Source organism: Porites lutea, chromosome 12, assembly GCF_958299795.1.
Source record: "Porites lutea chromosome 12, jaPorLute2.1, whole genome shotgun sequence".
NCBI lineage: Eukaryota > Metazoa > Cnidaria > Anthozoa > Scleractinia > Poritidae > Porites > Porites lutea.
In genome coordinates this window covers 4,224,232-4,252,166 of record NC_133212.1, presented here as the reverse complement: position 1 = coordinate 4,252,166, position 27,935 = coordinate 4,224,232, and the positions used below count along the sequence as shown (strand labels likewise).

Here is a 27,935-nt window from a genome sequence, read left to right as displayed (position 1 = left end):
GTGCAAACAGATAACCATGTGGTGCAAAAGTTTGACACTAGAAAAATATATAAGCTTTCGAATGAAGTGATTTTTTTCGCCCCCTTTTTTGTCTGTTTCTCCCTTTTTGCTTTCAAACTTAGCGCGACGGCAATGTTATGCTTACTCAATTGGTTTATATACTAGACCGGAAATAAAAAGCTGACCGGATGCTAAATTTTGTGCTCATGCGCAGTGCGTTTTGCCGCGGTGTTTAGCCGTTTGATTCCCCACCTACTTGTTGTATTTACCCGGCAACTTGAAATCTTAGTGACAACCCTGTATACCCAAATTTTGAATTATTTTCCCAGAAGTTTTCTTTTCATTCAACTTTGCTCCCAGAAAATCTAGAATTTTCAGTTAAATGTTTTGCATTTTGGAAATTCAACAGGTTTTTTTTGGAACTTGGAAAGGGCCTATTCACTCTGGTGTGCATGTGGTGGACAAGTCAAAAGAAGCAGGAAGTGGGGCGGAGGACTCCTCCCTTCTTCCCACTCTGATCTTTTAGCCGTGTCTATCGCGTTTATCACACCTTCCGGCCTTCCTATAGCTTAAATTTTAGCCATCCATCTAAGTCACACAATCCCAAGAGAGTGAGTTGAGGAGACGGCAGAAAGTCAGGATATGGTGAAACTTAAGGAGATGGCTCAAACTGAGCCTAGTCTTCTCGGTCCTTTTGTGTTTGCACAAGAAAAAAAAAGATTGCAACCACAAACAGGAAATGCTCAGCACTTGCTTGAGAAAATCACCTTGAGTTACAAGGAGCACTAAGAAAAGGCCCCTTTCAGGACTATACCAAGTAGAATCCTCAAGCAGTTTTTTAAAGAATACCAAAAATCAAATGAATCTTATTTATTAATTTTTATCACCACTGGGGTTAATATTTTAACAAACAGGCAAAGCATAAAGATGAGAAATTTTGGAAAAGCCTGCTCAGAGTGACATTTCTAGAAATCTATTAAACCAAAAAAAGTCTATAATGCCACTATTCAAATATTTTTTATTCACTACCAACATCTTGCACTGTAACTTTGTTGAAGTATTTTGTTCCTGGGTATTAACCTATTTTCAGTCTTTGTGCATCAAAAGTAAAACAAATATTGATGATATTAATGTTCAGTTCAAGAAGTGTTTTTTTACATAAAATATTGAGCATCTCGGGTCATCACCACCATAACGTCATTAAGTTTCTCTTTAACCAGCCACTTGACTGCACCCAAGTGTGACCTAAATGGAGGCAAATAATTGAGGCACCATGTTTAAGGATAGTCAATAAAACTTTGGTGTCATCTTCTTCCTCCAGCATTTTGTTCCTGATCTGTCTCAGGGCTAGTCTTCTAGACTATACAGTGCTCAGACATTCTCTTGGCCTCTCATGCAACACATCTTAAGTAACGAGAGGATTGTGTGATAAGTTACAAGAACATTTTGTCTTGAGAGCTTGAACGGCATTTTGCAAAGCTACACCATAGTCTTGTTGATGTTTGTGTAACCAGCTCCAACACATGACAGCAGAACTTTAGTCTCCCCATCGGTTGAACCATCATCGCCAGATTGTTGTGCTTGGATTTTAAACATGACTCCAAAAAATTCTTTCAGGTGCCTTAAAAACTGGATGCTGTTTGTGGAAGAAAAATAAAAAAGTACAAATTTCATTAAGTAAAGAATGCAAGGTCACACTTTCATACACTGACTCAAAAGTAAGAACCATCTTGTGCGACATAATAAATGGCACCACCGGAAAATACTGTCCAATACCTTCCATTTATATCAACAAACTTACGTGTAGGGTGTTAATGGTCCTGTTAGAAGTTTAGAAACATCTCTTTGTCCAAGGATCATATAAAGAAGTGCAAGACTCTGATGTCGAGAATCAATGCAACCTCCCTGTTGACAAAACGAAAATAAAAAAATGAAACAGACTCAAAGATAACCATTAAAAGACTACAACTGAGAAAAAAATATGAAATATCAACTCTTCCTTCTAACTCTGCATTACACGCGGTGACTGACAAAAATTCACCTGCAACATGCATACATGTAGTTAGAGAGGTGTCAGAGGAGCCTTGTAAGTAAATTACACCCAAAAGGTATCATCCCTACCCTGTAAATTTCTTCAAGGAGCATTTCAGCTGCCTGCGTGCCGAGATCTTCAGGAACAACTGACTGTCCCTCCCCCACTGGGGTAGATGCAGTCTGTATACTCAGAATGGAGCCAGTTGTTGATTCTGCCACCAAGGAAATGCCGAACCCTGGAGATCTGCACAAATTAACAAAAAACCAGACCTTAAGTTTGATTTCCATTGTTGCATAGTTTTTGCACAACTTTAATGTTTACATGCAATCTTTCCTACATTGCCTCTCTTTTATTTACACGTGTAAATTTTAAATGCATTCGCACACAAAAAAATTACTAGATAGTGGAAATCCATCCTAAGCCTCTAAAAAGTGTTCTCCATTCATTTCGTATGGGACTGACAAGAAACATTAGTCAGTACTTATAATCAAGACAATGTACATGGTAGCTTAGTCAGTATATTTCCTTTTTTTCTCTCTTACTTTACAAAACTTTGATTCAGCACTGTGATGACTGACAAGGCAAACATTTTTCAGGACCTCAGGGTTTACCTTTTCATTAAATCATTTTAACATTATTTTGACAATGAGGAAAAATTCTTCTAGTTTGGCTGTATAAAAAAACTCCTTCTACAGTACTTCCCACAGTCAGCTTTTCATCTTTCTTCTTGCAAATTTCAATTTTTTATTTTTTACAAAATGTTTGAGTTCTCAGAGAGTAACAAATGAGGTTAACCCTTTAAGTGCGAACAGTGACCAACAACAAGTTTCTCCTAACAATATCCATACACTGTCAAGAGATAAAGTTATGAGAATTAATAAAATGATCACCATAGAGAAAATGCTTTGATCTTTGATCAAATTCTCTCAACTAATTGTTAAAGGAGATGTATGGAGATCAGTTTGGAGAATTTGTATGTGGATATTGGGGCTTAAAGGGTTAATGTTGCACATACTTTCCAGATTGGGCTCCTTTGCAGTGATCTGTGTAAATGTAGATGTCAGAAACAAACTGATTCAGCACACCACGAACAGCATCAACGACCCTGTTGCATATTGCAGGTGACACTCGCATTGCATAACTTCATGAGTCAACCAATCAAATTGCAGTTTGGTTAAGGTAATCATTGAAACAACGTAAAATGGAACAAACTAAAGTATTTTCAGCTTGCGACCCCTGATTTATTGTGTCAGATGGTATAAGAAATGAAAATACTCATACCCATCCCATCCCCATAAGTGTCATCGGAGATTTTGCCAAAATTTTTGTCAAGTCTTCAAAGGAAAGTATGAACCAAAAGCAGAATCTCTAGAGTGGTAAGGAGCCAGGGCAATGGTATACATGTTTTTTGAACGAATAGAATGTGATTAAGGTGTATTTCGATTAAAATAGCACATTGATGGTAAGCAAACCACTTTAATTGAGGGACACATAAGGCACATTATAGAGATACCATACTACTATACAAATATGTTGCTGTACATGAGTATAATAACCTAACTCATGGCATGGTTAAGGATACACAAGTCCTCTTATCCGTTTTATCTTTCCTGGATCTGTATTCTGGATAGGTCTCAAACTCTTTCTTACAGGACAAGAGAAAATCACCTCCCCTCCCCCCTCGGGAGGTGCCCCTCTTTTAAGTATCTGCAACATTCAATGTAAATAAACAACACTTTAAGTTTATTCTCACGAAGTGAGAGGCCGAAGGCCTCAATCAAAGTGAATTTTTGGTCTTAGCCAGCTGCAAAGTCAACAACCCCGATTCAGGTTTTTCTAGTTCATATACCAGGTTAAATATCACATTAATGCCTTTAGCAAACACAGTGATGTTGTTGTCAAATAATCAATGGAAATAAGTAACAGTTACTGTTTACACCGGTACATAAACCACACCTACTCCCCCTTGATTTTTTTTTGCAGTATGGCTTATCTTGGAGAAAATCTTGAAACTTAGGAATCCAAACACCCCTCCAATAAAAAAAAAAACACAAAAATGTACAACAAAGTAATCTCTTTTAGTCTGTTGAACTGTCTGACACTTGTACGCTGTTATAAGTCATCTTCATCTCTATCGCCTAAAGTACATTTGTAAATGATTGCATGAATACCTTAAGATCAAGCCTCTCATCGTCAACTACAAATTTCTTGATCAAAGGTATGGTGACTGTCTTGATGATATCAACCTAAAAAGGATTAATAAAATTATGGTTTTTACTGAAAGGAATCAATTATTGAAAGATAATCAGAAAAGAAGAAAACAAAAAACAAACATTGGCTTTTGATATTAACATGATGATTGCTTATAATCAAAGGATTGGCAGCAAGAACCTTTTGTCAAAGATTTATAAAAATGGCAAGATGTACATGTTAATCAGAATTTGGATAAAAAATCAACATTCATCACACAAGAGTTGCCAAATTATTTTATGACATGTATTTCACTAATATCATTTGCTATGCTAGGCGATGCAAGCAACAATAATTACAACAACAAACAATAAAATGGTCCTACAGCATGACATTTTTCTCTCTTACCGTAGGGTCATATCTATCATTGGTAACTCCTTTCAGATTTAATCTAAGTGGTTTCTTGCAAAAAGGCGCCAGCATGACCACTGCCTCTAAGTAGTAACCGACTGATCTTTGAGGATTGCAGACATGCTCCACAGGACCCCCAGCTAAGAGGCCAGGCTTATAAAATAACATTGTACCTAAAAAGTGACAGTTATTTTAGTTACATTGAAATTTGTTGATGAACTCTCCCCATAAAGGCCACTGCAAGGCTGATTTTCACTAGCGACGGAGTTGGAGTCAGCGTCAGAGTTGTAATCAGAAGCATAGGAGTTAACAATCTGGTGAAAACAGTGTTCTGCTTCCACTTATGACTCCATCACTCATGATGTTCATGGGTTGTCGGAGTCACAAGCAGAAGCAGAAGAACTAAATCAATCACAAAGCATGGGAACGTGCATGGAGGTTAGTTTATCCTTCGGCTTCTGCTTCCGACTCCAACAATCATGGTTTTCACTAGATTGTAAGCAATCGAGTTGTAAGCAGAGTCAGACGAAAATGGAGATGTTCTGATTCTTCTAACTCCAATTTAAACACACTTATGACTTTCAGCTGCGTACTTACACATCAGCTTACGATACTGACTCCGACCCCGTCACTAGTGAAAAGCAGCCTATGGGGAGGAAACTCTAGGGGAAGTACATTCATCTCATCTCAGTCCTAGATTCGCTGACCTTTGGTAAGTTGAAGATAATGCCATTTGTCCCTTCAAGCTCTGCAGGGAAGACCAATACTTGACCAGGAACCATCCAATAAACATTGTTCCACACAAATCATGCAAGTGATTTATGTCCAACACAGTGATGACAGGAGATAACCCATCACAAAACACATTCTCAAAACATTGAGTGGGTCATTTCTTGCACAGGCCCATTTTTTTCAGTTGATGTACGTTACATCAGAGGAAAAGAATAGTGCGCCACAGGCCACTTACTTGACTGGTTGTAGCAGAACTTAGGACAATAGCAATTTCATCCCCCTCCCAGAAAGGTCCCACTTCACACACACATGACATCGGATAAATTTTTACGAATCCATAATGTACTGGGTCCAGTCATACGAGCCTCACAGTACCTGTTTCATTCACCTCTATTCTAGATCCATTCGTTAACTTGTCAAGAAGTCGTATAAAACTTGCTTCAAAATCTATTAAGAAAAATACGCTTTAGATGAAATGAGGAGAAATGAGAGAGTTTGAAAACTGTTCGGTGGAGACTGGCTTTCTATCAAAAAGAGAAATAAACAAACCCTAGCTGCTAAATGTGATCTTAAGTGAATAAAAACTTCTGACCTTTTAAACCAGGATCGTCCTCATTAGCTCTTATGTTTTTAATCTTTACCGATTTTCCACTAAGTGTCGCTAAAACAAGTCTTAGACGAAAGAAGTTACAACCTTCGTATGTCAAATCAGCCGCCATATTGAAAACAAACGCACGTGGATACAAGCGCTTCTACGCATGATTTGAGAGGTACGTTGCTGACCACAACGATGACTGCTTCATAAAATTGTTTCCTTTTCAAGATGGCGGACGATGACATGGAAGGGTGAGTATTTCTTTGAAATTTTTTCTGCAAAATAATCACAGAAATTGGTTTATTAAGGGCTAAGTTGTATTTCCACCCTGCTTCGTTTTCAAAGGGTTTTTAGCTACCTGAAAATGAAATGAGTAGAAAAGAATACGCTTACATGGAAAGTCGTACGCGCGTTGTTCATAATTCCAATTGAAGTACATGCGTGCGGTACGTACAAAACCTTTAGCTAATCTTTAGCGAAGCGTGATTTTAAGTTAATTTTTTTTTCACAGATATGATGATGACCTCGATGAGGTTGAAGAAGAAGACCATTTCGAAGATGTGGATGATCTAGAGGTAAAAACAATAGCCTTTGCTCTTTGGATGAATCCAACTCGCTGAGTCCTTGTCTAGTGATTACAATTTTCTTCCCATACATTTTCTGTGATCCAACACTATCAAAACTACAGAAAATGTACAGGAAAATTGAACTTTTCTCAAAACTGATCACGGACTTCTTTGCACTCCAGATTTAGTGTATTGTTTCTTTGAACTCCTAAGTTACTCTTTTCAAAGCAAAAGCATCAAATCTATGAATTCAGAGAGAATTAGCTGGCTTTGAATACCAATACAAATCTTTGAATTTCCCGCCATCTTGCCATGATTATCCATGATGCAACTATGAGCCTAAACTCCTCTATATTTCCTGTTTGTTTCGTTATTTTTAGCCGACAGAAGACACTGAAAACATTGATGTTCTTCCAGCGTCAGGTTAGTTTGTGTAATATTTATGCAAGTTTTCCTTTAAAAAAAGTAAGTGTTACAAAAGTGATCATTTTATACCTTGGTTACCAGAGATTTTTTCTCCAGTCTAACAAGGAGCTTCATCAACCACAAAAATAAACCACGCTTAAAAAGCCTCCGCCACCCAGGGTAAATTTTTTTATGCAAGTCATCCTACTCAATAGACCTTTTTACCGATATGGCGGCCATATTTAAGGAGTATTAAAGGGAGCACATTTTGTTTCTATTTTTGAGCGCTTTTCGGGACATTTTTTCTTAAAGTTTTCTTAGAATAAGATTGTAATGGGAGAGAAGATCCTTGTGCCATGTTTTGATGTAATAATCATCGCCTATTTCTTGTTTAGTATTAGAAATATGGTCTTTCACTGTATATTTCTCGGGAAAAAGGCAATCATTATTACATCCAAACACGGCAGAAGGATCTTTTTTCCCATTACAATCTTATTCTAAGAAAACGTTAAGAAAAAATGTCCCAAAAAGCGCTTGAAAATACAAATGAAATTTGCTCATGCCCCATGCGCATCCTATAATACTCCTTCAATTGAATTAATTCAATATGGCCGCCATATGGGTAAAAAGGTCTATTGAGTCACACTAGTCACCCAAGTCACCCAAGTAACCCTGACTAGGGTGACATAGGCTGACTAGGGTGAGATAGGGTGACTACAGTGACTTGGGTGACTTAGGATGACTAAGGTGACTAGGATGACTAGGGTGACTTGGGTGACAAGGGTGACTTAGGATGACTAGGGTGACTTGGGTAACTACCTTCACTACGGTGACTTAGGGTGAGGATGCCTGGGATGACTAGGGATCACTAGGATGACTAGGATGAGTAAGGATGGCAAGGGAGGACTGGAATGACTAGGGATGACTAGGGATGACAAGGGATAACTGGGATGACTAGTCATCCCTAGTCATCTCTAGTCATCCTTAGTCTTCTCTAGTTATCCTTAGTCATCCCTACTCATCATAGTCATCCCTAGTCATCCCTAGTCATCCTAGTCATCCTTAGTCATCCCTAGTCATACCTAGTCATCCTAGTCATCCCTTGTCATCTGTAGTCATCCCTCGTCATCCTAGTCATCCAGTGGCAAAGAAAGTCGTGTCTGACAGCCCGGGGCTAGTGGATTTTGCGATCGGGCTAGTGAATTCTGTGCTTAACTTGCCCGATGGGCAAGTGAAGATTTTTCGGAGAATCAAAATTACAGAAGTACTGTAAGACAAAATGCTTTAAATTCCTAATAAATTCCTGCAGACTGAAAGTCGCTCCAACAAAGTGAAATCTGCATAAACAAGACGAAGTATCAGATTACATGTCAGACAAGGCATATTGAGATCCCGCGCATAAAGTAAAACAAGACATTGAAAAAACTTTGGAGGTAAATGTTGCCCGTGACTAATTCTTACTGATTCAGAGAAAGCTGTTTGTTTAAATTTTGCTTCATGACCATTTGTGAGGAACGTAAACAAAAGGTTTTGATCCTGAACTCCAGTGAGAAATTTATTATGCTTTTAGCCAATATTGGTCACGTGCATTTCAATATGGTAAATTCTAAACACTGACTCTGTAGGTGTTTGTTGATTAAAATATATAGACCATGTCGTATTGTTTGCACTTTTCACGAAAACTTTCAGATGAAAAGTTGCCAGAAATGAAACTAAAATTTTTGTTCTTTTGAAACTTAAAACCTTTGGTTACTTGTAACGAGATGAACCACAAATTTGCATAATGTTTTTTTTCATGATATTTGCTCACGATGCGTGACTTGGCCCTCACACTTTCTTGACTTGGAAAACCGACTCCCAAACAAACCTTCTTCAGAAAAATGATCTTCTGAATGCACTACTTTTGAATGAGAAGTAAACTGATGAAAGCTATCATATTTTTATACCCGTTAATAATATGAACATCTCCCCTGTCAGCGGCTAAGAAATACTCCCACGGGAAATTGTTTTGAGCTTCTCATGTTAATCACTCACGTGTTACGGTGGACTTAGAAAAAGTTCTACAGTTTGAAGACATCGGGAGTGAATATTGCGTTGAACTCAGAGCGTTACAGAACCTTGAGTATTTGAACATTTTCACAAGAGGTTAACCAGTAATATGTAGTTTTTAGCATTGTCCAAATAGCGGACAAATGTTTTCTTTGAACACCTTAATTCCATTAGCTTCACTTAATAATTGTGAGTTGACCATTTATAATCAAAAGGTGAACACTGAATTATTGTAAAGGTACTAGTCTAGTGTACTGTGTCAAGAGTATCTTACCAGGTCTACTTATAGTTCACACTTTTACGGTTATTTATTCCTTTTGTCAAGTAACTAATTAAAGCCAGTAACATATTAACTTACAGTGTAATTAAGAAAGGAATAATTCATTACTATTTTTTTTATTCTGCTTCAGAAAAATTTTTTCAGGCTAGTAAAAATGACTTTCGGGCTAGTCCCTAGTCATCTCTAGTCATCCCTAGTCATCCCAGTCATCCTTAGTCATCCCTAGTCATCCTAGTCATCCCGAGTCATCTCTAGTCATCCCTAGTCATCCCTAGACATCCTTCGTCATCCTAGTCATCCCTAGTCATCCCTTGTCATCCCTAGTCATCCTAGTCATCCCTAGTCATCCGTAGTCATCCTAGTATCTCTAGTAATCCCTTGTCATCCTAGTCATCCTTAGCCATCCCTAGTCATCCTAGTCACCGCTAGTCATCCCTAGTCATCCTGGTCATCCTTAGTCATCCGTAGTCATGCCTAGTCATCCCTAGTCATCCCTAGTCATCCCTAGTCATCCTAGTCATCCTAGTCATCCCTAGTCATCCCTAGTCATCCCAGTCATCCTTAGTCATCCCTAGTCATCCCTCATCATCCTAGTCATCCCTAGTCATCCCTAGTCATCCCTAGTCATCCTTAGTCATCCTAGTCATCCGTAGTTATCCCTTGTCATCCTAGTCATCCTAGTCATCCCTAGTCATCCGTAGTCATCCTAGTCATCCCTAGTCATCCTAGTATCTCTAGTCATATCTAGTCATCCCAAGTCATCCCAGTCATCCCTAGTCATCCCTAGTCATCCCTAGTCATCCCAGTCATCCTTAGTCATCCCTAGTTATCCCTCATCATCTTAGTCATCTCTAGTCATCCCTAGTCATCCGTAGTCATCCCTAGTCATCCCTAGTCATCCTAGTCATCCTTAGTCATCCTAGTCATCCCTAGTTATCCTTAGTCATCCCTCGTCATCCCTCATCATCCTAGTCATCCCTAGTCATCCCTAGTCTCCCTAGTCATCCCTAGTCATCCCTAGTCATCCTTAGTCATCCTTAGTCATCATAGTCATCCCTAGTCATCCCTAGTCATCCCTAGTCATCTCTCGTCATCCCTCATCAGCCTAGTCATCCATAGTCATCCTAGTCATCCTCAGTCATCCTTAGTCATCCTAGTCATCCCTAGTCATCCCTAGTCATCCCTAGTCATCCTAGTCATCCTTAGTCATCCTAGTCATCCCTAGTCATCCCTAGTCATCCCAATCATCCTTAGTCATCCCTAGTCATCCCCCATCATCCTAGTCATCCCTAGTCATCCCTAGTCATCCCTGGTCATCCTAGTCATCCTTAGTCATCCTTAGTCATCCTAGTCATCCCTAGTCATCCCTAGTCATCCCTCGTCATCCCTCATTATCCTAGTCATCCCTAGTCATCCTAGTCATCCTCAGTCATCCTTAGTCATCCTAGTCATCCCTAGTCATCCCTAGTCATCCCTACTCATCCCAATCATCCCTAGTCATCCCTAGTCATCCCTACTCATCCCAGTCATCCCTAGTCATCCCCAGTCATTTCTAGTCATCCCAGTCATCCCTAGTCATCTCTAGTCATCCCTAGTCATCCCTAGTCATCCCAGTCATCCCTAGTCATCCCTAGTAATCCCTAGTCATCCCAGTCATCCCTAGTCATCCCTAGTCATTCTAGTCATCCCGAGTCATCCCTAGTCATCCCTAGTCATCCTTCGTCATCCTAGTCATCCCTTGTCATCCCTAGTCATCCTAGTCATCCCTAGTCATCCCTAGTCATCCTAGTATCTCTAGTAATCCCTAGTCATACCTAGTCATCCCTTGTCATCCCTAGTCATCCTAGTCATCCCTGGTCATCCCTAGTCATCCCTAATCATCCTAGTCATCCCTAGTCATCTCTAGTCATCCCTAGTCATCCCTAGTCATCCTTAGTCATCCATAGTCAGCCTGGTCATCCTTAGTCATCCGTAGTCATCCTAGTCATCCCTAGTCATCCTTGGCATCTCTAGTCATCCTAGTCATCCCTAGTCATCCTAGTCATCCCTAGTCATCTCTAGTCATCTGTAGTCATCCCTAGTCATCCCACTCATCCCTACTCATGCTAGTCCTTCCAAGTCATCTCTAGTCATCCCTAGTCATCCTTAGTCATCCTCGTCATCCGTAGTCATCCCTTGTCATCCCTAGTCATCCTAGTATCTCTAGTCATCCCTAGTCATACCTATGCATCCCTAATCATCCCTAGCCATCCTAGTCATCCCTAGTCATCCCTAGTCATCCCAGTCATCCCTAGTCATGCTAGTCCTTCCAACTCATCTCTAGTCATCCCTAGTCATCCTAGTCATCCTTAGTCATCCGTAGCCATCCTAGTCATCCCTAGTCATCCTAGTATCTCTAGTCATCCCTAGTCATACCTAGTCATCCCTAGTCATCCCTAGTCATCCTAGTCATCCCTAGTCATCCCTAGTCATCCTAGTAATCCCTAGTCATCCCTAGTCATCCCTAGTCATCCCTAGTAATCCCTAGTCATCCCAGTCATCCCTAGTCATCCCTAGTCATCCCTAGTCATCCATAGTTATCCCTAGTCATCCCTAGTCATCCCAGTCATCCCTAGTCATCCCTTGTCATCCCAGTCATCCCTAGTCATCCCTCGTCATCCCTCATTATCCTAGTCATCCCTAGTCATCCTAGTCATCCTCAGTCATCCTTAGTCATCCTAGTCATCCCTAGTCATCCCTAGTCATCCCTACTCATCCCAATCATCCCTAGTCATCCCTAGTCATCCCTACTCATCCCAGTCATCCCTAGTCATCCCCAGTCATTTCTAGTCATCCCAGTCATCCCTAGTCATCTCTAGTCATCCCTAGTCATCCCTAGTCATCCCAGTCATCCCTAGTCATCCCTAGTCATCCCTAGTCATCCCTAGTCATCCTAGTCATCCCTAGTCATCCCTAGTCATCCCGGTCATCCCTAGTCATCCTATTCATCCTAGTCATCCGTAGTCATCCTAGTATCTCTAGTAATCCCTAGTCATCCTAGTCATCCTTAGCCATCCCTAGTCATCCTAGTCATCCTTAGCCATCCCTAGTCATCCCTAGTCATCCCTGTCATCCCTAGTCATCCTAGTCATCCTAGTCATCCGTAGTCATCCTAGTATCTCTAGTAATCCCTAGTCATCCTGGTCATCCTTAGTCATCCGTAGTCATCCTAGTCATCCTAGTCATCCGTAGTCATCCTAGTATCTCTAGTAATCCCTAGTCATGCTGGTCATCCTTAGCCATCCCTAGTCATCCCTCATTATCCTCGTCATCCCTAGTAATCCCTAGTCATCCCTAGTCATCCTAGTCATCCTCAGTCATCCTTAGTCATCCTAGTCATCCCTAGTCATCCCTAGTCATCCCTACTCATTCCAGTCATCCTTAGTCATCTCTAGTCATCCCTACTGATCCCAGTCATCCCTAGTCATCCCTAGTCATCCCTAGTCATCCCAGTCATCCCTAGTCATCTCTAGTCATGCCTAGTCATCCCTAGTCATCCCTGTCATCCCTAGTCATCCCTAGTCATCCTTAGTCATCCCAGTCATACTTAGTCATTCCTAGTCATCCTAGTCATCCCCAGTCATCTCTAGTCATCCGAAGTCCTCCCTAGTCATCCTTCGTCATCCTACTCATCCCTACTCATCCCTTGTCATCCCTAGTCATCCTAGTCATCCCTAGTCATCCGTAGTCATCCTAGTCATCCCTAGTCATCCTAGTATCTCTAGTAATTCCTAGTCATACCTAGTCATCCCTACTGATCCATAGTCATCCCAGTCATCTGTAGTCATCCCCAGTCATCCTAGTGATCCTTAGCCATCCCTAGTCATCCTAGTCATCGCTAGTCATCCCTAGTGATCCTGGTCATCCTTAGTCATCCGCAGTCATCCTAGTCATCTCTAGTCCTCCCAGGCATCCCTAGTCATCCTAGTCATCCCTAGTCATCCCTAGTCATCCTAGTCATCCCTAGTCATCTGTAGTCATCCCTAGTCATCCCAGTCATCCCTAGTCATGCTAGTCCTCCCAACTCATCTCTAGTCATCCCTACTCATCCTTGGTCATCCTAGTCATTTCTAGTCATCCCTTGTCACCCCTTCTCATCCTAGTCATCCCTACTCATCCCTAGTAATCCTAGTCATCCCTAGTCATCCTAGTATCTCTAGTCATCCCCAGTCATACCTAGTCATCCCTAGTCATCCCTAGTCATCCTAGTCATTCCTAGTCATCCCTAGTCATCCTAGTTTTCCCCAGTTATTCTTAGTCATCCGTAGTCATCCCTAGTCATCTTAGTCATCCCTAGTCATCCCTAGTCATCCTAGTCATCCTTAGCCATCCCTAGTCATCCTAGTCATCGCTAGTCATCCCTAGTCATCCGTAGTCATCCTATGTCATCCCTAGTCATCCCAGACATCCCTAGTCATGCCTAGTCATCCCAGTCATCCCTAGTTATCCCTAGTCGTCCCTAGTCATCCCCGTGATCCCTTGTCATTCCTAGTCATCCGTAGTCATCCCTAGTCATCGCTAGTCATCCTAGTCATCCTTAGTAATCCGTAGTCATTCTAGTCATCCCTAGTCCTATCTAGTCATCCCAAGTCATCCCAGTCATCCCTAGTCATCCCTAGTCATCCCTAGTCTTCCCAGTCATCCTTAGTCATCCCTAGTCATCCCTCATCATCCTAGTCATTCCTACTCATCCCTAGTCATCCTTTTCATCCTTAGTCATCCTTAGTCATCCTAGTCATCCTTAGTCATCCCTAGTCATCCCTCGTCATCCCTCATCATCCTAGTCATCCCTACTCATCCCTAGTTATCCTAATCATCCTTAGTCATCCTTAGTCATCCTAGTCATCCTTAGTCATCCTTAGTCATCCTAGTCATCCTTAGTCATCCCTAGTCATCCCTCGTCATCCCTCATCATCCTAGTCATCCCTACTCATCCCAGTCATCCCTAGTCATCCCTAGTCATCCCTACTGATCCCAGTCATCCCTAGTCATCCCTAGTCATCCCAGTCATCCCTAGTCATCTCTAGTGATGCCTAGTCATCCCTAGTCATCCCAGTCATCCCTAGTCATCCCTAGTCACCCTAGTCATCCCTTGTCATCCCAGTCATTCTTAGTCATCCCTAGTCATCCTAGTCATCCCGAGTTAACTCTAGTCATCCCTAGCCATCCCTAGTCATCCTTCGTCATCCTAGTCATCCCTAGTCATCCCTTGTCATCCCTAGTCATCCTAGTCATCCCTAGTCATCCGTAGTCATCCTAGTCATCCCTAGTCATCCTACTATCTCTAGTAATCCCTATTCATACCTAGTCATCCCTAGTCATCCTAGTCATCCCTAGTCATCCCTAGTCATCCCTAGTCATCCCAGTCATCTCTAGTCATCCCTAGTCATCCTAGTCATCCTTAGCCATCCCTTGTCATCCTAGTCATCGCTAGTCATCCCTAGTCATCCTGGTCATCCTTACTCATCCGTAGTCATCCTAGTCATCCCTTGTCATCCCAGGTATCCCTAGTCATCCTAGTCATCCCTAGTCATCCCTAGTCATCCTAGTCATCCCTAGTCATCTGTAGTCATCCCTAGTCATCCCAGTCATCCCTAGTCATCCTAGTCCTCCCAAGTCATCTCTAGCCATCCCTACTCATCCTTAGTCATCCTAGTCACCCCTAGTCATTCCTTGTCATCCCTTGTCATCCTAGTCATCCCTAGTCATCCGTAGTCATCCTAGTCATCCCTAGTCATCCTAGTATCTCTCGTCATCCCTAGTCATACCTAGTCATCCCTAGTCATCCCTAGTCATCCTAGTCATTCCTAGTCATTTCTAGTCATCCTATTCGTCCCTAGTCCTCCCTAGTCATCCCTAGTCATCCCTAGTCATTCTAGTCATCCCTAGTCATCCCTAGTCATCCTAGTCATCCTTAGCCATCCCTAGTCATCCTACTCATCGCCAGTCATCCCTAGTCATCCGTATTCATCCCTAGTCATCCCTAGTCATCCCAGTCATCCGTAGTCATCCCTAGTCGTCCCTAGTCATCCCAGTGATCCCTTGTCATTCCTAGTCATCCCTAGTCATCCCTAGTCATCGCTAGTCATCTTAGTCATCCTTAGTAATCCCTAGTCATCCTAGTCTTCCCTAGGCCTATCTAGTCATCCCAAGTCATCCCAGTCATCTGTAGTCATCGCTAGTCAACTCTAGTCATCCCAGTCATCCTTAGTTATCCCTAGTCATCCCTCATCATCCTAGTCATCCCTAGTCATGCCTAGTCATCCTAGTCATCCTTAGTCATCCCTAGTCATCCTTAGTCATCTCTACTCATCCCAGTCATCCCTAGTCATCCCTAGTCCTTTGTAGTCATCCCAGTCATCCTTAGTCATCTCTAGTCATCCCTAGTCATCCCTAGTGATCCTAGTAATCCCTAGTCATCTCTAGTCGTCGCTAGTCATCTCTAGTCATCCCAGTCATCCTTAGTCATCCTTAGTCATCCCTCATCATCCTAGTCATCCCTAGTCATCCCTTGTCGTCCCTAGTCATCCTAGTCATCCTTAGTCATCCCTAGTCATATCTAGTCATCCCAAGTCATCCCAGTCATCCCTAGTCATCCCTAGTCATCCCTTGTCATCCCAGTCATCCTTAGTCATCCCTAGTCATCCCTCATCATCCTAGTCATCCCTAGTAATCCCTCGTCATCCCTAGTCATCCCTAGTCCTCCCTAGTCATCCTAGTCATCGTTAGTCATCCTTAGTCATCCTAGTCCTCCCTAGTCATCTTTAGTCATCCCTACTCATCCCAGTCATCCCTAGTCATCGGTAGTCATCCCTACTCATCCCAGTCATCCCTAGTCATCCCTAGTCCTTTCTAGTCATCCCAGTCATCCCTAGTCATCTCTAGTCATCCCTAGTCATTCGTAGTCATCCCAGTCATCCCTAGTCATCCCTAGTCATCCTTAGTCATCCAAGTTATCCCTAGTCATCCCTAGTCATGCTAGTCCTCCCAAGTCATCTCTAGTCATCCCTAGTCATCGTTAGTCATCCTAGTCATCCCTAGTCATCCCTAGTCATCCTAGTCATCCTTAGCCATCCCTAGTCATGCTACTCATCGCTAGTCATCCCTAGTCATCCGTAGTCATCCCTAGTCATCCCTAGTCATCCCAGTCATCCCTAGTCATCCCTAGTCGTCCCTAGTCATCCCAGTGATCCCTTGTCATTCCTAGTCATCCGTAGTCATCCCTAGTCATCGCTAGTCATCCTAGTCATCCTTAGTAATCCCTAGTCATCCTAGTCATCCCTAGGCCTATCTAGTCATCCCAAGTCATCCCACTCATCTCTAGTAATCCCTAATTATTCCAGTCATCCTTAGTCATCCCTTGTCATCCCTCATCATCCTAGTCATCCCTAGTCATCCCTAGTCATCCTTAGTCATCCTTAGTCATCCTAGTGATCCTTAGTTATCCCTAGTCATCCCTCGTCATCCCTCATCGTCCTAGTCATCCCTAGTCATCCTAGTCATCCTTAGTCATCCTTAGTCATCCTAGTCATCCCTAGTCATCCCTAGTCATCCCTACTCATCTCAGTCATCCCTAGTCAGCTATTTATATCTACTCATCCCAGTCATCCCTAGTCATCCCTAGTCCTTTCTAGTCATCCCAGTCATCCTTAGTCATCTCTAGTCATCCCTAGTCATCCCTAGTCATCCTACTCATCTTTAGTCATCCCTAGTCATCCCTAGTCATCGCTAGTCATCCCTAGTCATCCTAGTCATCCCTTGTTATCCCTAGTCATCCCACTGATCCCTAGTCATTCCTAGTCATCCCTAGTCATCCCTAGTCATCCTAGTCATCCTTAGTAATCCCTAGTCATCCCTAGTCATATCTAGTCATCCCAAGTCATCCCAGTCATCCCTAGTCATCCCTAGTCATCCCTTGTCATCCCAGTCATCCTTAGTCATCCCTAGTCATCCCTCATCGTCCTAGTCATCCCTAGTAATCCCTCGTTATCCCTAGTCATCCCTAGTCATTCCTAGTCATCCTAGTCATCCTAGTCATCCTTAGTCATCCTTAGTCATCCTAGTCCTCCCTAGTCATCTTTAGTCATCCCTACTCATCCCTAGTCATCGGTAGTCATCCCTACTCATCCCAGTCATCCCTAGTCATCCCTAGTCCTTTCTAGTCATCCCAGTCATCCCTAGTCATCTCTAGTCATCCCTAGTCATTCCTAGTTATCCCAGTCATCCCTAGTCATCCCTAGTCATCCCTAGTCATCCTTAGTCATCCCAGTCATCCCTAGTCATCCCTAGTCATGCTAGTCCTCCCAAGTCATCTCTAGTCATCCCTAGTCATCCTTAGTCATCCTAGTCATCCCTAGTCATCTCTAGTCATCGCTACTCATCCTAGTCATCCTTAGTAATCCCTAGTCATCCTAGTTATTCCTTGTCCTATCTATTCATCCCATGTCATCCCAGTCATCCCTAGTCATCCCTAGTCACCCTAGTCATCCCAGTCATCCTTAGTCATCCCTAGTCATCCCTCATCATCTTAGTCATCCCTAGTCATCCCTAGTCATCCCTAGTCATTCCTAGTCATCCTTAGTCATCCTTGTCATCCAAGTCATCCCTAGTCATCCCTAGTCATCCCTAGTCATCCCAGTCATCCCTAGTCATCCTAGTCATCCTAGTCATCCGTAGTCATCCTAGTATCTCTAGTAATCCCTAGTCATGCTGGTCATCCTTAGCCATCCCTAGTCATCCCTCATTATCCTCGTCATCCCTAGTAATCCCTAGTCATCCCTAGTCATCCTAGTCATCCTCAGTCATCCTTAGTCATCCTAGTCATCCCTAGTCATCCCTAGTCATCCCTACTCATTCCAGTCATCCCTAGTCATCTCTAGTCATCCCTACTGATCCCAGTCATCCCTAGTCATCCCTAGTCATCCCTAGTCATCCCAGTCATCCCTAGTCATCTCTAGTCATCCCTAGTCATTCGTAGTCATCCCAGTCATCCCTAGTCATCCCTAGTCATCCCTAGTCAGCCTTAGTCATCCCAGTTATCCGTAGCCATCCCTAGTCATGCTAGTCCTCCCAAGTCATCTCTAGTCATCCCTAGTCATCCCTCGTCATCCCTAGTTATCCGTAGTCATCCCCGGTCATCCCTAGTTATCCTAGTCATCCTTAGTAATCCCTAGTCATCCCTAGTCATATCTAGTCATCCCAAGTCATCCCAGTCATCCCTAGTCATCCCTAGTCATCCCTTGTCATCCCAGTCATCCTTAGTCATCCCTAGTCATCCCTCATCGTCCTAGTCATCCCTAGTAATCCCTCGTTATCCCTAGTCATCCCTAGTCATTCCTAGTCATCCTAGTCATCCTAGTCATCCTCAGTCATCCTTAGCCATCCTAGTCATCCCTAGTCATCCCTAGTCATCCCTACTCATCTCAGTCATCCCTTGTCAGCTATTTATATCTACTCATCCCAGTCATCCCTAGTCATCCCTAGTCCTTTCTAGTCATCCCAGTCATCCTTAGTCATCTCTAGTCATCCCTAGTCATCCTTAGTCATCCTACTCATCTTTAGTCATCCCTAGTCATCCCTAGTCATCGCTAGTCATCCCTAGTCATCCCTTGTTATCCCTAGTCATCCCACTGATCCCTAGTCATTCCTAGTCATCCCTAGTCATCCCTAGTCATCCCTAGTCATCCTAGTCATCCTTAGTAATCCCTAGTCATCCCTAGTCATATCTAGTCATCCCAAGTCATCCCAGTCATCCCTAGTCATCCCTAGTCATCCCTTGTCATCCCAGTCATCCTTAGTCATCCCTAGTCATCCCTCATCGTCCTAGTCATCCCTAGTAATCCCTCGTTATCCCTAGTCATCCCTAGTCATTCCTAGTCATCCTAGTCATCCTAGTCATCCTTAGTCATCCTTAGTCATCCTAGTCCTCCCTAGTCATCTTTAGTCATCCCTACTCATCCCTAGTCATCGGTAGTCATCCCTACTCATCCCAGTCATCCCTAGTCATCCCTAGTCCTTTCTAGTCATCCCAGTCATCCCTAGTCATCTCTAGTCATCCCTAGTCATTCCTAGTTATCCCAGTCATCCCTAGTCATCCCTAGTCATCCTTAGTCATCCCAGTCATCCCTAGTCATCCCTAGTCATGCTAGTCCTCCCAAGTCATCTCTAGTCATCCCTAGTCATCCTTAGTCATCCTAGTCATCCCTAGTCATCTCTAGTCATCGCTACTCATCCTAGTCATCCTTAGTAATCCCTAGTCATCCTAGTTATTCCTTGTCCTATCTATTCATCCCATGTCATCCCAGTCATCCCTAGTCATCCCTAGTCACCCTAGTCATCCCAGTCATCCTTAGTCATCCCTAATCATCCCTCATCATCTTAGTCATCCCTAGTCATCCCTAGTCATCCCTAGTCATTCCTAGTCATCCTTAGTCATCCTTGTCATCCTTAGTCATCCCTAGTCATCCCTTGTCATCCCTCAACATCCTTGTCATCCCTAGTCATCCTAGTCATCCTCAGTCATCCCTAGTCATCCTAGTCATACCTAGTCATCCCTAGTCATCCCTACTCATCCCAGTCATCCCTAGTCATCCCTAGTCATCCCTACTCATCCCAGTCATCCCTAGTCATCCCTAGTCCTTTCTAGTCATCCCAGTCATCCCTAGTCATCTCTAGTCATCCCTAGTCATCCCTAGTCATCCCAGTCATCCCTGGTCATCCTTAGTCATCCCAGTCATCCCTAGTCATCCTTAGTCATCCTAGTCATCCCGAGTCATCCCTTGTCATCCCTAGCCATCCCTAGTCATCCTTCGTCATCCTTCGTCATCCTAGTCATCCCTAGTCATCCCTAGTCATCCTAGTCATCCCTAGTCATCCTAGTATCTCTAGTAATCTCTAGTCATACCTAGTCATCCCTAGTCATCCCTAGTCATCCTAGTCATCCCTAGTCATCCCTAGTCATCCCTAGTCATCCCTAGTCATCCCAGTCATCTCTAGTCATCCGTAGGCATCCCAGTCATCCTTAGCCATCCCTAGTCATCCTAGTCACCGCTAGTCATCCCTTCTCATCCTCAACATCCTTAGTCATCCGTAGTCATCCTACTCATCCCTAGTCATCCTAGTATCTCTAGTAATCCCTAGTCATACCTAGTCATCCCTAGTCATCCCAAGTCATCCTAGTCATCCCTAGTCATCCCTAGTCATCCCTAGTCATCCCCAGTCATCCCAGTCATCTCTAGTCATCCCTAGTCATCCTAGTCATTCTTAGCCATCCATAGTCATCCTAGTCATTGCTAGTCATCCCTAGTCATCCTTGTCATCCTTAGTCATCCGTAGTCATCCTTGTCATCCCTAGTCATCCCTAGTCATCCCTAGTCATCGCAGTTATCTCTAGTCATCCCTAGTCATCCTAGTCATCCTTACCCATCCTAGTGATCCTTAGTCATCCCTAGTCATCTCTCGTCATCCCTTATCGTCCTAGTCATCCGTAGTCATCCTAATCATCCTCAGTCATCCTTAGTCATCCTAGTCATTCCTAGTCATCCCTAGTCATCCCTACTCATCTCAGTCATCCCTTGTCCTCCCTAGTCATATCTACTCATCCCAGTCATCCCTAGTCATCCCTAGTCCTTTGTAGTCATCCCTAGTCATCCTAGTCATCCCTAGTCATCCCTAGTCATCCCTAGTCATCCTAGTCATCCCTAGTTATCCCTAGTCATCCCACTGATCCCTAGTCATTCCTAGTCATCCCTAGTCATCCCTAGTCATCCCTAGTCATCCTAGTTATCCTTAGTAATCCCTAGTCATCCCTAGTTAAATCTAGTCATCCCAAGTCATCCCAGTCATCCCTAGTCATCCCTAGTCATCCCTAGTCATCCCAGTCATCCTTAGTCATCCCTAGTCATCCCTCATCGTCCTAGTCCTTCCTAGTAATCCCTCGTCATCCCTAGTCATCCCTAGTCATCCCTAGTGATCCTAGTCATCCTAGTCATCCTTAGTCATCCTTAGTCATCCTAGTCATCCCTAGTCATCCCTAGTCATCCCAGTCATCCCTAGTGATCGGTACTCATCCCTACTCATCCCAGTCATCCCTAGTTATCCCTAGTCCTTTCTAGTCATCCCAGTCATCCCTAGTCATCTCTAGTCATCCCTAGTCATTCCTAGTCATCCCAGTCATCCCTAGTCATCCCTAGTCATCCCTAGTCATCCTTAGTCATCCCAGTCATCCCTAGTCATCCCTAGTCATGCTAGTCCTCTCAAGTGATCTCTAGTCATCCCTAGTCATCCTTAGTCATCGTAGTCATCCCTAGTCATCCCTGTCATCGCTAGTCATCCTAGTCATCCTTAGTAATCCCTAGTCATCCTAGTTATTCCTAGTCCTATCTAGTCATCCCAAGTCATCCCAGTCATCCCTAGTCATCCCTAGTCACCCTAGTCATCCCAGTCATCCCTAGTCATCCCTAGTCATCCCTAGTCATTCTTAGTCATCCTTAGTCATCCTTGTCATCCTAGTCACCGCTAGTCATCCCTAGTCATCCTCGTCATCCTTAGTCATCCGTAGTCATCCTAGTCATCCCTAGTCATCCTAGTATCTCTAGTAATCCCTAGTCATACCTAGTCATCCCTTGTCATCCCAAGTCATCCTAGTCATCCCTAGTCATCCCTAGTCATCCCTAGTCATCCCAGTTATCTGTACTCATCCCTAGTCATCCTAGTCATTCTTAGCCATCCATAGTCATCCTAGTCATTGCTAGTCATTGCTAGTCATCCCAGTCATCCTTAGTCACCCCTAGTCATCCCTCATCATCCTAGTCATCCCTAGTCATCCCTAGTCATCCTAGTCATCCTTAGTCATCCTTAGTCATCCTAGTGATCCTTAGTCATCCCTAGTCATCCCTCGTCATCCCTCATCGTCCTAGTCATCCCTAGTCATCCTAATCATCCTCAGTCATCCTTAGTCATCCTACTCATCCCTAGTGATCCCTAGTCATCCCTACTCATCTCAGTCATCCCTAGTCATCCCTAGTCATCTCTACGCATCCCAGTCATCCCTAGTCATCCCTAGTCCTTTCTAGTCATCCCAGTCATCCTTAGTCATCTCTAGTCATCCCTAGTCATCCCTACTCATCCTAGTCATCCCTAGTCATCCCTAGTCATCTTAGTCATCCCTAGTTATCCCTAGTCATCCCACTGATCCCTAGTCATTCCTAGTCATCCCTAGTCATCCCTAGTCATCCCTAGTCATCTTAGTCATCCTTAGTAATCCCTAGTCATCCCAAGTCATCCCTAGATGGATAAGTCATCCCTAGATGGATAAGTCATCTCTAGTCATCCCTAGTCATCCCTAGTCATCCTAGTCATCCATTGTCATCCCTAGTCATCCTAGTATCTCTAGTAATCCCTAGTCATCCTGGTCATCCTTAGTCATCCGTAGTCGTCCTAGTCATCCCTAGTCATCCCTAGTCATCCCTAGTCATCTCAGTCATCTCTAGTCATCCCTAGTCATCCTAGTCATCCTTAGCCATCCCTTGTCATCCTCGTCATCGCTAGTCATCCCTAGTCATCCTGGTCATCCTTTGTCATCCCTAGTCATCCTAGTCATCTCTACTCATCCCTAGTCATCCTAGTCATCCCTAGTCATCTGTAGTCATCGCTAGTCATCCCAGTCATCCCTAGTCATGCTAGTCCTCCCAAGTCATCTCTAGTCATCCCTTGTCATCCTTAGTCATCCTAGTCATCCCTAGTCATCCCAGTCATCCCTATTCATTCCTAGTCATCCGTAGTCATGGCTAGTCATCCCTAGTCATCCTTAGTCATCCGTAATCATCGCTAGTCATCCTAGTCATTCCTAGTCATCCCTAGTCATCCCAGTCATCCCTAGTCATCCCTAGTCATCCCAGTCATCGCTAGTCATTTTTAGTCGTCCCTAGTCCTACTTGTCATCCCTAGTCATATCTAGTCATCCCAAGTCATCCCAGTCATCCCTAGCCATCCGTAGTCATCCTTAGTCATCCCAGTCATCCTTAGTCATCCCTAGTCATCCCTCGTCATCCCTAGTTATCCGTAGTCATCCCCGGTCATCCCTAGTTATCCCAGTCATCCTTAGTCATCCCTAGTCATCCCTAGTCATCCTAGTCATCCCTAGTCATCCCTAGTCATCCCTAGTCATCCTAGTCATCCCTAGTCATCGCTAGTCATTCCTAGTCATCCCTAGTTATCTTTAGTCATCCTTGTCATCCCTAGTCATCCCTTGTCATCCCTAGTCATCCATAGTCATCCGTAGTCATCCATAGTCATCCCTAGTTATCCCAGTCATCCGTAGTCATCCCTAGTCATCCCTAGTCATCCCTAGCCATCCCTTGATATTCTTCTCATCCTTAGTCATCCCTAGTCATCCTTGTCATCCCTAGTTTTCCCTAGTCATCCCAGTCATCCCTAGTCATCCCTTGTCATCCCAGTAATCCTTAGTCATCCTTAGTCATCCCCAGTCATCCTAGTAATCCCTAGTCGTTCCAGTCATCCCTTGTCATCACTCGTCATCCTAGTCATCCCTAGTCATCCCAGTCATCCATAGGCATCCCTAGTCATCCCTAGTCATCCTCGTCATCCCTCTTCATCCCTAGTCCTCCTAGTCATCCCTAGTCATCTCTAGTCATCCCTAGTAATCCCTAGTCATCTTTAGTCATCCTAGTCATCCCTAGTCACTCCAGTCATCCCTAGTCATCCCTAGTCATCCCTAGTCATCCCAGTCATTCTTAGTGATCCCTAGTCATCCCTAGTCATCCCTAGTCATCCTAGTTATTCTCAGTCATCCCTAGTCATCGCTAGTCATCCCTTTTTATCCTTGTCATCCTTAGTCATCCCTAGTCATCCCTAGTCATCCCTAGTTTTTCCTAGTTATCCCAGTCATCCCTAGTCATCCCTAGTCATCCCAGTCATCCTTAGTCATCCGTAGTCATCCCCAGTCATCCTAGTCATCCCTAGTCATCCGAGTTATCCCTTGTCATCCCTCGCCGTCCTAGTGATCCCTTGTCATCCCAGTCATCCCTAGTCATCTTAGTCATCCTTAGTCATACCTAGTCATCCTAGTCATCCCTAGTCATCCCTAGTCATCTTTAGTCATCCCATTAATCCCTAGTCATCCCTTGTCATAGCTAGTCATCCCTAGGCATCCTATTCATCCTTAGTCATCCTTAGTCATCCTAGTCATCCCTAGTCATTCGTAGTCATCCGTAGTCATCCCAGTCATCCCTAGTCATCCTTAGTCATCCCTAGTCATCCCTAGTCATCCCAGCCATCGCTAGTCATCCCAAGTCATCCCTAGTCATTTCTAGTAATGCTAGTCATCGCTCGTCATCCCTAGTTTTCCCTAGTCATCCCAGTCATCCCTAGTCATCCCTAGTCATCCCAGTCATCCCTTGTCATTCCAGTCATCCCTTGTCATCCCTAGTCATCCTTGTCATCCCTAGTCATCCCTAGTCATCCCAGTCGTCCCTAGTCATCCTTAGTCATCTTAGTCATCCCTGGTCATCCCTTGTCATCCCTAGTCATCCTAGTCATTTCTAGTCATCCGTAGTCATCGTAGTCATCCCTAGTCATCCTAGTATCTATAGTCATTCCTTGTCATCCCTAGTCATCCCTACTCATTCCTAGTCATCCCTAGTCGTCCTAGTGATCTGTAGTCATCTTTAGTCATCCCTAGTCATCCCAGTGATCCCTAGTCATGCTAGTCCTCCCTAGTCATCCCTAGTCATCCCTAGTCATCCTTAGTCGTCGCAGTCATTCTTAGTCATCCCTAGTCATCCCAGTCATCCCTAGTCATCCCTAGTCATCCCTAGTCATCCTAGTCATTCTTTGTCATCCCTAGTCATCCCTAGTCATCCCAGTCATCCCTAGTCATCCCTAGTCATCCCAGTGATTCTTAGTCATCCCTTGTCATCCCTAGTCATCCTAGTCATCCCTAGACATCCCAGTCATCCCTTGTCATCCCTCGTCATCCTAGTCATCCCTAGTCATCTTTAGTCATCCCTAGTCATCCCAGTCATACCTAGTCATCCAAGTCATCCTTTGTCATGCCTAGTCATCCCTAGTCATCCCATTTATCCCTAGTCGTCCCTAGTCATCCTAGTCATCCCTAGTCATCTCTAGTCATCGCTAGTCATCCCTAGTCATCTTTAGTCATCCTAGCCATCCCTTGTCATCCCTATTCATCCTGCTCATTTCTAGTCAGCCTAGTCATCTTTAGTCATGCTTAGTCATATGTAGTCATCCTAGTCATCCCTAGTCATCCCTAGTCATCCGAGTCATCCCTAGTCATGCTAGTCCTCCTTAGTCATCCCTAGTCATCCCTAGTCATCCCAGTCTTTCCTAGTCATCCCAGTCATCCCTAGTCATCCCGGTCATCCCTAGTGATCCCTAGTCATCCCAGTGATTTTTAGTCATCCCTTGTCATCCCTAGTCATCCTAGTCATCCCTAGACATCCCAGACATCCCTTGTCATCCCTCGTCATCCTAGTCATCCCTAGTCATCTTTAGTCATCCCTAGTCATCCCTAGTCATCCCAGTCATCCTTGGTCATGCCTAGTCATCCCTAGTCATCCCTAGTCATCCCATTTATCGCTAGTCATCCCTAGTCATCCTTAGTCATCCTAGGCATCCCTTGTCATCCCTATTCATCCTACTCATTTCTGGTCAGCCTAGTCATCTTTAGTCATGCCTAGTCATCTTTAGTCATGCCTAGTCATATCTAGTCATCCTAGTCATGCCTAGTCATCCGTAGTCATCCTTAGTCATCCCTAGTCATCCGAGTCATCCCTAGTCATGCTAGTCCTCCCTAGTCATCCCTTGTCATCCCTAGTCATCCCAGTCATCCCTAGTCATTCCTAGTCATCCCAGTCATCCCTAGTCATCCCTCGTCATCCCTAGGCATCCTAGTCATCCTTAGTCGTCCTTAGTCATCCTAGTCATCCCTAGTCATTCTTAGTCATTCCAGTCATCCCAAGTCATCCTTAGTCATCCCTAGTCATCCCAGTCATCCTTAGTCATCCCTAGTCATCCCTAGTGATCCTAGTCATTCCTAGTCATTCTTAGTCATCCCTAGTCATCCTAGTCATAGGAAAAGGAAAATAGAAAAGGATCTCGTATAACTAGTGCAGAACAAGTCCTTAATATGGGGACTAGGTGTAAATTAATACTTTAATAGAAATGCATGCAGGGTGGAGACTGGAAGGTTCCCAATGAAAATTGATGGCCTGTGTAGGAATCTAATGTTGTTCTTTACACTAGGCTGTTAAGTAAGACTTAAGAGCCGCTAAGTTTTACTTAACCAAAAATTCGTGTCTGAAGGCCTAAGTAAAATCTCAAGTAACTTTGCTTTGCATCTCATTAAAGTCGGAAAGTTGAAATGATACAAGAAAGTTTCAAGCGACTTGAAAACCATCATTATAACCGACTTAGCTGACTTGCGGTTTTGCTGTTTCTTGAGCTTTAAGAAAGGCGAGACATGTCGATCAATCTTAATTTTGTTGCGTGGGAAAAAAACCTGAAGTAAAAAAGAATCGGTTGTGTGTGAAGCTTTATTTTACTTGAAGTAATTAAAATTTACTTGTCTTGAAGTATTTCTTAGCTTATTTAGGCTCTAGTGTAAAGACTACCAATGTTTTGGTTTTCTCTGATCAAAAAAGACAATAAATTGTCGCAAATAACATAGGATGATATAAAGTGGAATGGAAATAACGCTTTTTGTAGCAAAAAAAATCAGATGCACATTAGATCAGATAGGACTGGGAGAATTGCGGAGAAAAACATATTATATTGACTCAGCGGGAATTGTAGGCGCAATAAGGCAAAGGCTTAAGGATATAGAACTCCAATACTTGATGAGGGAAAGGAGTAACGACATGACAAGAGATGCTGACCAAAATAACAAAATGAGAACATACCGAAAATTACAAATGTGATGATTACCTTCGCTAGGTTACCAATACCCGCCAGAGAATAACGTTAACAAAATTGCGATTAAGCAACCACGAACTCGCCGTAGAAACGGGCCGATATTTAAGACCTTTAAAAAACCTGAAGAAAGAATATGTCCAATGTTTAAACTAGAAATGGAGGATGAATATCACGTTTTAACTCTATGACCAGCTTACCAGGAAAAAAGAAATGTTGTATTCGATAACTTGAAAAATGAGCATCTTATAAGAGGGAACAAAATATCACCACATGAAATATTCATGTTGTTAATAAATCCGCCGAACGATTAGCCTGAAACCCAAAAATTGAAAGTGAAGCATGTGTTCGAATGCTTTAAAATAAGAAACAAGAAGGAAGACAAAAAGTAGATCAAATATGTGTCTGTGCATGTAACTATCGCTATTTGTACCAACTTGTTATGTAAAATGCAATGATATAGAAAGCATTTGGAAAACATTCGATGTACCAGGTGGTTTAAGATCCAAATAAATATTGTCTTGTCTTGTCTAGTCATCCTACTCACCCTAGTCACCCTAGTTACGCTAGACAACCAAGTTATCCTAGTCACACTAGTTACTGTTGCCACGCATGTGCATACTGTGCGTACAGGTAGCTTACCCCTGGGTTAGGCTTTGTAGTGTTCTGTAATTTTAACAGTAA

General features: G+C 43.3%; 2 protein-coding genes across 3 annotated transcripts in view; one reads left to right on the top strand and one right to left on the bottom strand.

Moving 5' to 3' along the window:
• Positions 1-1,165: 1,165 nt before the first annotated feature.
• Positions 1,166-6,115, bottom strand: LOC140921606 (RNA 3'-terminal phosphate cyclase-like protein). 2 transcript variants are annotated; one of them, XM_073371610.1, is made up of 9 exons: positions 5,961-6,115; positions 5,744-5,815; positions 4,634-4,809; positions 4,207-4,281; positions 3,618-3,742; positions 3,051-3,176; positions 2,122-2,278; positions 1,802-1,905; positions 1,166-1,636 (listed from the first exon to the last, which is right to left on the bottom strand). In XM_073371610.1, exons 1-9 carry the CDS (start codon positions 6,085-6,087, stop codon positions 1,480-1,482), a joined length of 1,119 nt encoding a protein of 372 aa, XP_073227711.1. In that variant the 5' UTR covers positions 6,088-6,115; the 3' UTR covers positions 1,166-1,479. The 2 variants fall into 2 exon arrangements, with proteins under 2 accessions (XP_073227711.1, XP_073227712.1); XM_073371611.1 differs by lacking the exon at positions 5,744-5,815 and having other exon boundaries at positions 1,167-1,636.
• Positions 6,116-6,138: 23 nt separating this feature from the next.
• The window catches only part of LOC140921607 (DNA-directed RNA polymerases I, II, and III subunit RPABC2-like), a 36,022-nt gene continuing 14,225 nt past the window's right edge, over positions 6,139-27,935 (top strand). The window contains exons 1-3 of the mRNA XM_073371612.1: positions 6,139-6,214; positions 6,475-6,538; positions 6,910-6,952. Of these exons, the coding sequence (XP_073227713.1) occupies positions 6,192-6,214; positions 6,475-6,538; positions 6,910-6,952 (130 nt within the window). The 5' untranslated portion in view covers positions 6,139-6,191. The remainder of the gene's footprint in view (positions 6,215-6,474; positions 6,539-6,909; positions 6,953-27,935) is intronic.